General features: G+C 35.3%; 1 protein-coding gene across 1 annotated transcript; it reads right to left on the reverse strand.

The window, feature by feature from the left end:
• Positions 1–267: 267 nt before the first annotated feature.
• LOC143580656 (NAC domain-containing protein 104-like) lies at positions 268–2,161 on the reverse strand. Its single transcript, XM_077063624.1, has 3 exons — positions 1,810–2,161; positions 1,360–1,619; positions 268–678 (listed from the first exon to the last, which is right to left on the reverse strand). The coding sequence occupies exons 1-3, from the start codon at positions 1,973–1,975 to the stop codon at positions 547–549; spliced, it is 558 nt and encodes a 185-aa protein (XP_076919739.1). The 5' UTR covers positions 1,976–2,161; the 3' UTR covers positions 268–546.
• Between the last annotated feature and the right edge of the window lie 8,623 nt (positions 2,162–10,784).

Below are 10,784 nucleotides of genomic sequence, written 5' to 3' on the forward strand. Positions count from 1 at the left end.
AAATAACATTAGGTAGCTGCTGATTGGAGAGTTCTTATCTTCAAATCTTTTAAAATTTATTTCGTATTTAAATTTACAAGTTAAAATATCTTTAATCAAAATATTTTTTTTCAAAAAAATTAGATATAACTTATGCAACTTTTTATATACCGTCAAATGCAAGAAAATTCAAGCAATTGTAGCCACAAGCCCCCAATTTGTGTGCTATGGTGGGTTTGGGCATGATGAATTCTCTTTTTTCACATTTTTAAGTGTCATAATTAACACTCATTTTAATCCGAATTCAAATTACCACCACCACTAGTTAATTAATTATTGTTTTCCTTATTTTCGTTTTTTTTACAAATTGCACATATCATAACTCAAAAAAATCAACTTGTATTTAGTTTTCATTCTATAAATTCAAACTGTGTCCCTAATTCTTTTAACAACAATCTTTTATCACTAGAAATAGTGCATCTTCTTGATATTACGTACTATAAGAACATTTTACATTAAGTATAATAAAGATTAATAACGGATCAACGTAATGTGTGATTAATCTTCCTAGTTTGGAAAACTAATATCATCAAAATCATCTAACGACAAAAACACTTCATCTAAACACGAAAGCTCCATGCCGTCATTGCCATCATCGTTATCGTAGCTTTGATCATACACCCGACATATTACCCAATCCTGAATAATTAATACACATTAAAGCATGCATTGCAAATTGTAAAAAGAAATATAACACTACTATCAAATCATTTAAAAGATATGTAACACCCTTATATATTAGCAATTTCCATCACAAATATTGTAATACATCTCTTCAAATGACATTTTACACATGCATATTTTAATAAAAATAGGGGGAAAAATTTATTCCCTCCGTTGAGTCCCTTTGTCAATAAAAAAACAATGTACGGTTGTTGTAATTGAATTAACATCATAAATAAATATACTATAATAAAAGCTTTTAAAATAAAAATTGTAGTAATTAGTGTCAAGTAAAATATATACCTGACAATTAAGTAAATTCAGATATAAATGAACATGAATTACATCTGTTATATAAATTGTGTTATGTTATTTTTGTTCAAAACCAATAATATATATACGTCATGAACCACGAGATTTATGTAATGCTTATTTATATATTTCTTTGAATATGACACATAAAATACATAAAATGATTATATGTAATCACTTGTTTATCTCTAGTCTAGTTAACTTATGATTATATACAAACATATACAAGTGTATTATACGGTTCTTATGATTATAAACATATTATTGGTTTTGAAATGAGTGGGCCTCTAACTGTATGTGAATGGTTCTTTAAACATGTTACAAAAAATGTTGTTGTGGACTTACAATCTTGGAGTTGTCTCTTCTTCTTGATCTAGATGAATTAGCACCATCATGAACTCTAAATTCCTGCATTATCCAATCTGTTTTCATACCATCACCAACATGAAACACATAGTATTTTTTCACACCAATTCTTTTTCCACCATTTGAACTCATAATCTGTTCATCCCCACCACATGATTTCCAGTACCCGTTTGCAGTTACTCGATTAGCTGCTTTTCTACTGAAATAATACCATTTCTTCCCTTCCACCAAAGCTTTGCCTGCAAAACAAAATAATATATATCATGCATGCACATATATATGATCATGATCATGCCTATATATATTACAGATATATAGTTCACGTTCGCTTCAGAACCAATAATATGTTAAGTACTGTATGAGACATAGTGTCTACAACATAATCACTTCAAAAGACTACAATAATATTGAAGGAAAGAATGAAGTTACCTTCTAAGTCCCATGGATCATACGGATAAAGATCAAGATCAGGAATGATGTCGGGATGGTACGGCAATCGAGAAGCCTTACGTTGAAGGAAATGGACGATGAGTTCTTCGTCGGTTGGACAGAATCGAAAACCTGGAGGGAGATTCACATTATTGTTGTCACCCATGATCCTAAAAATAAATCAAGTTTGTATATGATGTGGGGTTGGAGATATGTGACAAAAGTCTATGAATGTAGGATTTATATAGTGTTTGAAGTGTATACATATATAATTATATATATAGATAGAGAGAGAGAGTGTGTGTGTGTGTGTGTTAGAGAGAGAAGGGTTGACGTGAGGTAGAAGTTTCGTATCTGTGTTTAAGGCGGCTATGTAGTTGCAGTGGGAATTGAAAACAAAGGTTGGAAAGTTAACAAGCCATGGGCTCTCTTGATGTCGAAGGGAAGGGGATTATAATTTGTACCTTGTGCATCAACACTAGGGCTCGTGTTGTTTTCATCTTTATTGATTTCATTGTAGTATTACCATATGTGCAATATGTGGGTCACCATCAAATGAGATGAAGAGCCACACAACACACTTACTAGCATTTGTGTAGTAGTTGGCATGTACTATGTGTATTCTATGCACTCTAGGCATTGACACTTGTACATTGCTACACTTTTATATTTGAGAAGTGATAATATGAGATGGTGATATATCAGAACCATCTAGTCGTTCTATTTCTCTACAAACAACTTGCAGAGTAGTGCACTCATGTACTAGAATTGTGCAAAGTGATAGTCTAATCTAACATGTCAACCGTTTGAAAATTGTATCTACTCATTTGTATTGAAACATTTTGGGCTTACTGCCCGCTCTCGCCTTCTCATCCAAGAGAGTCTCGACGATTTAGTAAAATTGTGCGACATAAGCTCTTGCACCTCTACCATATAACTAGGCAGGAGCTATGAACACTCCTCTGATGAGTCCACGACATGATGAAACTAGTGACGCCCATATCTATATACGGGGTGGAATAGTTGATCCTTGAGTAACCAACAACCCAACGCGGGACTTTGAGAATAGCCTTGTGACAAATGGTATTATAGTGTGTCCGGCCTTGGTAGTTGGCATGTTCACTTATTCCAAAAGTTTTTAAATGTTGACTAAGAGCATTCACAATGGAGTCCACGTCCCTTAGCTTATACCTAAATTACAAGGAAAATTTATAGTTTTGTTCACTTTCACTTCTACATTGGAGTCCCGATTACCAAACCCTAAATTATATGGCAAACCAAAGTAAAACCCCACATAGGTGTTCACTATTCACCCCATATCCTATATTTTAGTATGGATGTGACTGCAAATGAGTATTATATAGGGGTTGTAAGGAAACCTCTGCATAGTAATTGCTGAATCAATTAGATGTCTGAATAGTTAAGAAGACTTTGAGCCCATAAGTGTTGAGTACACTGATATGGTGGTGGAGGAGGTAGTGCGTGTCAGGACCTGACCTGGTGCAAACCTTAGTAGGTTGACAAGAACACACAGATCTAATAAACCCAAAGGCCTCCTGAATATCCCAGCGGAATCAGTATATTCAGGGGATGGGAGTGAAGGGATGAGATAGTAATAGATAATCAGTAAGAAAAGGAATCAAATACAAAGATTCACTATATTGAATGTATCATTAATGGAATAGTGAAAGAAATATCTAGGGTTTCGTGAAGGCGGCTGCGGCGATACGAGAAAAACACAAAAGGAATATTCGCTGGAATGTTTGTGCTCTCGTATTTCGTGCCTTATCCACGCTTACAATAAATGGAAACCTAGGACACTATTTATAGGCCCTGACATTCCTTCTATAATACCCTAATCATTACATAATGAATGACAAAATAAATACAAGTGTAAACAAGTCTTCGAGTATGATAAGTCTTTGGTCGAGCAGACTTGATATGCACAGCATGCTCAATGCAAGTGTTCGAGCAGACTTTACTTAGAATATTTTCTGATAGAAAATATTCTCCTCCAGCACACTTCAATCTTCTTGACTAACCTTTTGTTTGCTCGAATAAGTCCCTCGAGCAAGCTTGTTCTTCTAGATATCTTCAATTCTGCCTTAGCGACTTATTGAAACAATCTTCAGCATACTCGGATGCAAAGCTTGCTCAGAACTGAACCATACTCGCAGTCTATACTTAGAGTATTTGATATCTTTCTTTATTGCATCCATGCTCGACCCACCAATGTGCTCGGAACACTTGGTTTAAGCTGGATAGATCAAGTTGTTTGCTCGATTGGCAATCCATACTCGATGAAGAACTCTCTTGCTTGATGAAGTGTAGCTTGCTCGAAGCCTTCAACACTTAGAAGATTTCTCTGAAGTAAGTCTCTTATTCATGAGACACCATGCTCGAGGTAGTAAAACCATACTCGAACACCCAAGCTTGCTCGTAGTCCATACTTAGCCGTTTCTTTGAAGAGGTTGAGAAGATTCCAATCTTCCTTTGTGAAAAGCTGACTCAACAATCTACCTCTAGATTGGAACAAGCTCAGATGCACCAAAACATACCTGCATAAAGTTACACATGTATTAAATTCTAAAGATAGTCAATTTAAGCAAAAGTCATTACATTAGATAAGAGAGAATTCTGCCACTTGGGCATTACACATCAAATTTACATATCATTCAAAATACAAATCAAAATCAAAATACACAAAAATAAAATTCAAAAGATAGACAAGGGTAATTATATCATCCATTTGCTCCATCCCTGCTATCTTCTGCCTTGGCTCCTTTCAGCTTCTTTTATCTTTTTAAGCCTTACAGCTGCAGCCCTTTGCTTAAACATTTCCAATTCTACACCATCATCAAAGTCTAAAGGAACATCTACATTGACAATGTCCTGAAGATCCTGGATGTGTATGAATTGTAATTCCTCATCATGTTCAACAACTGCTATGGTTCTTCCTGAAGGGTTTCTGAGAGTAACAGAGTCGCTTTTCTTGTTGTAAGTGAGATGAGCAATTTTTCCCTCTTGTTGGACTTATGAGTTGGGCTCCTTCATCTCTCTTCTCATAACTAAGCACTCTCTCAATGTTTGTCTTTTAGAGCTTGAGCTGCTAGATTTGTGTGTTCCTTCTTTCTTTGATTCCCATAGGGAGAGCATAGACAATCTTACTTAACTGACTCTTTTCCTCCTTCTCTCCCTCTCAGCTTCTGTATAAGACTTTCTTTGTCTTTGGTTAAGGAATGGAAATCCCTTTTCAAAATGTTCCTTTAAGAATTTTGACAGATCATTTCTCTTATGGCCAACAATCATGTTCCTTTGTTGATTGTCATTTAAGTCCAACTGAGCCATCTATTCTAATTGTTCTCTTGAGAAGCTTCTGAAGTCATCCCTGAATATTATCTGTGTCTCTTTACCATCTTTAGTAATGACTCTCAGAGTTTTTGATCTTTTGTCAAAATAGATATGTGTGGATAGATTTAGATTTCTCTGTGTAGCTTCAGGCCTCACTATCTCTAATCTGATAACAAGTCCACTAGACCTTGTTGATGAGACCGTCTTCCTAAATTTTCTTTCAGATTCTTCAAATAATTTCTTGATTGTTTCGCCATCTTGTAATACCAACTCTATCATTCTTGCTCCTCTTTTGCATAATATGCTGATCATTTCAGCCCTTTCCTCTTCTTCTCTTCTCAATCTATGTGCCAAAACTTATCTTTGTACTTCTAAGAACAGCCTCTGCTCTCTATGATATATTTCAATCAACTGCTCATGAGGCATGCTGTTGAATTCAGCTTCTGTCATCCCTTTCTGTAATAATATATCTTTCAAGGTTTTTACTCTCTGAGGATCATTGAACCATTCTACAGTTTCTTCCCTCTTCTTCTCTTTGACATTCATCAAATTTCAACTTGTACTTGTATTTGTTAACTCGACCCGCTGGGTCATTTCGATGTATTATTGTTTGTCATTAATAAAGTATTTCCGACGTTGATGTTCAATATTCATTTGTTTACTATTACTTTCGGTTTATTTATAAAATCATAACTATTTAAAACAAATTAAAGGTTCAAGGGCCAAACTGCAAAATAAAATTATTAAATCTATTTTATAACATTCAATAGTCCAAGAGCTGATTATAAAAATTTAACTTTTATTTCATATTAAAACAATTTTAAATCTCCAGGGACTAAACTGTAAGTTTTATTTAAATTATTATATAAAATAATCCCAACCCACCCTCGTCCCCACCGTTTTTCCGACCTCACTCCGGCCGTTGGATTCCGACGCCGGAGAACCCCACTTACGCCGTAAATCTCGTCGTGTAACCAAAATAATTATATCAAAATCCTTAATCGTCGATAATATAATATAATTAATAAATTAATTAGATTATAACACCTTAACCATCGTCAAATCCCGTAACATTAGACGGCCGCAATCCCCGGATATTAACTTCTAATATTGACCACCTCGTTACAATTAGACTATAAATAGGACATTTCACGACCTCTACAACTCGCTCATACCCTTCAATTTCTCACTAACACTCTCTTCTGGTCGAAATCATAAGCTCAAGACTCTGTTTTCCGGCGAACTAATTGTCGGGCTAAACCAAAACACTTTCAGGTAATTGACGTATGAATATTAACAGTTTCAGTACGATGAACAAACCCCCTATGAATGTTTCATCAAACATGGAATCATTTTCCCCAATTGAAAACCTAAGGTTTCAATTTGAGAAGATGAATTTGGACTTGTATATATATATAAATGTTTTCATAACATAATTGAATTCTATTGCTGTTCTACTGGTTAGAGCATGTTTGTAATTCACGCAAGACCCGGGTTCAAAACCCGGGCCAGATGGTTGTTAAGCATTTTTTTTTGTTACATATAATTAACCAATATATCATGAGCTGTTATCATATTTAAGTAGTTAAAACCATGTTCATAATAAATATGAGACCCAAACCAGTTGGTTAACACTCAGAACTCGTAGCAAAGAGACCCGAGTTCGAAGCCCACCCGGGTCAGACACCTTACTTTTTTTTATACATACCAGTTTTATTAATTTAATTATCTTTTAGCAATTAATTTTTAATCATTTAAAAATCATAAATAAATCATAAAAGTCTTTTTAAATAAAATAAAAATTTTGTAAATTAAATATAAAATATATCTCACCTTTTCACACTTGAAAACCAAAATTTCCGTTTACGTAAACCGTAATTAAAAATAATTTCTTAATGATAAAAGTAAACTTTAAATATTTAAAAATCATTTCACTTAAACAATAATTTTAATACCAACTTATAATCCTTAGCTCAAGTAATTCGAACATGCAAACCTCGTACCTTTGTCGTTTAAATATATATACCATAATATTAATCAAGTTGCTGTTAAAACATAAACATTAATATAATAATCAAAAGCTATAATATTAATTAATTCTCGATTGAGTTTACACAATAAATAACCTCGTAAGATTAGCGATTAAGTCTTGTATTTCTTTATCATAGTTAGTGCGGATCGCTCATCTCGAAGTTCGTGATGCGTTCGGTTCTTTGGTCGTTATTAATCTTATCAACGTTTTCGGATTTCCGTTTTTACCTCAATCACTAAGGTGAGTTCCTCACACCCCCCTTTTTAACGCTTTTACTTTTAGGGGTAGCATATATATCCTATTAAACGCAAATCAATTTTATACTCAACTATTAAACTGTAATTCATATCGTGGACTTGTGTGTTATATGTGCTTACCTGATTATCTGCTCAGCAAGTGGTTGCCTCAATAAGTATAATCATACGCCCCCCTTTGCACTCAGGACCATTTTGTTATGAGTGGAAAAGGTACCCCCGATCCAAGTACGTTGGCTGTTGCCAACTGGAAAGGACATTGCATGCGAAGTAGTTTAATTATCACAAGTTTCATGGAATTGCAAGGTTTTTATGTATTTATTCAAACTTGTGGAAAACTCACCAACTATTAAGTTAGTTGACCGTATTTTATATATATGTTACAAGTACTATTGTTAGAGGTTGAAGACGAGAAGACACTTAGAATATTTAAGTTATTTAATAAATAAAATTATCATTTTGATTGTAATTTGGATTTGTATTGTTACTTTCAAACATTGTGTTACATGATGCTTTAAATGAATTGATGTTATTATTGTCACCAAATAGTGTCACGTGTGTTTGAACAATCTGTACGTCACACTCGGGCGTTTCCGCTTTAAGCCGGGGTGTTACATTCTCTTCCTCCTCTCTTTATTTGTCTAATTCCATTTTCAGTCTTCTTTCTCTTTCACAATCTGCTGTACATTTTGCATCCTTGTGAGAGTCTTTGACCATTTTCACTTTCCTTTTGAATTCTTCCAAGGTCAGATTTATGAGAGAGTTATAATTGTACCCATGCAGTTGCAGGAATTTGACATCTTTATGTTTCTTTTTCAACTCTTCATATTCCCTTTTGTCACGAGCTTCTTTATTAGTCAATTTTTGCACATATTCAGCTGTGTCATCAACCAACGCATTTTTGTACATTTTTTCAAGAGTTTCAAAAGGTTGGCGATTTAGATAAGAGGAAGGATGTCCAGCTTGCAGTAGGAAGGCTCTTCGTGTTTCTCTACTTCTCCATCCTTCAGCCGCCTCTGCAATATCTTCCCTGGTCATCCTTTCTCTATGTTTTTCTTCATATTCAAGGCTCAACATATAGGCTTTATCTTCTTTTTCTTTTTCCTCTGCCCTTTTCAGTCTTTCTTTCCTTTCCTTGGCCTTCATTTCTGCCATCTGCTCAACTTCATTTTTAGTCATTCTTTTAAGATCCTCAAACTTCAGTCCACATTGCATAAGGAATATTATCTTTGGATCAGTCTTTAGCCTTTCTTCATCTTCCTCAACATTAATTTGTTCATCTAAGTTATGTAGAGCCTCTATCGTTGGTTCTTCAGTTTGAGTGACTACTGGCTCATTAACAACTTCAGTCAGTTTCTTCTTCCGTGTGTAGACTTTCCTGACTGATTTCTACCTTTTGGCCTTTGGAGTCTCTGTTTCTGATGTTTCTTTCCTTTTAACAGACTCCCTAGCCTTAGGCTCTGGCTTCTCAATTATAGCTGGTTCAGTGACTATTGGTTCAGTAACCTCTTCAACAGGCTCATCATCAAATACTTCTTCTATTCTTGGTTCAGATATGACTTCAGCTTGTGGCTCACTGCTTATTTGTTGCATTTCCCTTTGAGTCTTTCTTGTAGCAGCCACAATTTCAGGATCATGTCTTTCAGGATTCTTCAACACATTATTATAGATTTCCAAGACAGCCAGTTTTGTCAGCAATCCAAAACTAATTCCACCAGATGGTCTTTCACTTTATACTGGAATAGTTAGACCTAATTCATACTTGTGCTGCTCTGTTTGTGTAATCTTGGGCTCAGGCTCATTTTCAGTTTGTGCAACTGGAGTTGAGTTTTCAGAATGTTCATTTTGACTCTTTTTCAATTCCTCCATTGCTGCCTCTAGAGCCTCATCAGCCATTTTCTTTAGTCTTTCTTCCTCTTCTTCTTTCTTTTCCATTTCAATCAAAGCTTCTAACACTTCTTGAGGAATTTCCTCCTCTTCTTCTTCAACTTGAGTCCTTTCAGCATTTATGATCTGTATCACTGTCTTGACAGATTCAACTTTAGCTACATCTGGATCAATCACATCATTTTTCTCTAAAATTTCATCTCCAGATGTTATTTTGGGAGCAGCTATGTTTTGTAAATCATCTTCTGAGTTTGCTATCCCTTCCCCTTTTGTTTTCTCTTTTCTATTTGCTCTGGGGTTTCTTCTTCAGTTTCAAACTCCCTCTATTCTGTAGCATCCCTCATTTGCATGTCCTCCTCATATTCTTCATTTATCATTTTTAGAGCATTTGAGGTTCCTACTTCAGCATTTTCATCACTGTCTTCATTGTAAGTTTCATTTAACAATATTAGAGCATCTGCTTCTTCATGTATATTCTCCCCTTGTTTTGATGCATCTGAGGTCTTCTCAACCTCAGCCTACTCCATGGTCTGAATTCTCAATAAGGCTTGTTGAAGAGCTTGTTCCAAGGCCATGTTCTTTCCCTCCAAAAAGGCATTCTTCTCTGTAAGCATAATGTTCTCAAATTCCAATTCTGCATTCTCAAATATAATGTCATAAATATTTGGACTTGAGGATGGTGTTTCTTGTGTAGGTTGGGGTTTAGGCTCAGAGTCAGGTTTGTTTGAAGATGTTTCAGGTGATGGCAACTTGTAAGTTTCAGTTAGGCTTTGAAGTTCTTGGGTGAGTTGGGTGTGTGTAATATGAATTGGCTCTTGTATTGGTGATGTTGGAGGTGTTGGAATGGATGTGTCTTGAATAGGCTCAGGGCTGGATGTAAAAGGTTCAGTGTTGGCTGGGGATGAGTGTACTGAAACATGGGCAAGTTCTGACTCCTGCGAGGACATATCATCTTGGTCTTCAACAGGATCTAGTGAATTTGGTGGTGTGATCTTTTGTACAGTATCATTCACATATGAGACCACATTGGCAATAAATACATCATCATCTATGTGCTTAGTTTCCACCCCACTAGAACCCACACCTGGTTCTTCAACTGGCTCTTCAACCCCTCCAGATGGTTCATCATTCACCTCAAGATTCACCTCTGGTTCCATCCTTTCTTGAACTTCCTGTGGCTCAATAACCACAATTGCATCATCAGCGCCATCATTACCATCATTCTGATCATCATCATCATCAGAATCTTCATATTCGTCATCACTCTCATCCTCCTCATCCTCATCATCAGTCTGTCCAGGGGAGGTAGGTACTTCCATAATCTCAATGTTTTCATTTAACAGCCATGGAAGAATATCCCACTCAGCATTTTCATTAAATTGACTTCTTGCTGCCTTTATTCGTTTGTATATATTAGGATCTTACAGTCTTAATGGTTCTCCAGCTAAGTT

This window comes from Bidens hawaiensis, unplaced genomic scaffold (assembly GCF_021521415.1).
Source record: "Bidens hawaiensis isolate Kalapana, Puna unplaced genomic scaffold, B.hawaiensis_p1.1 tig00030545_1, whole genome shotgun sequence".
NCBI classification, from domain to species: Eukaryota; Viridiplantae; Streptophyta; class Magnoliopsida; order Asterales; family Asteraceae; genus Bidens; species Bidens hawaiensis.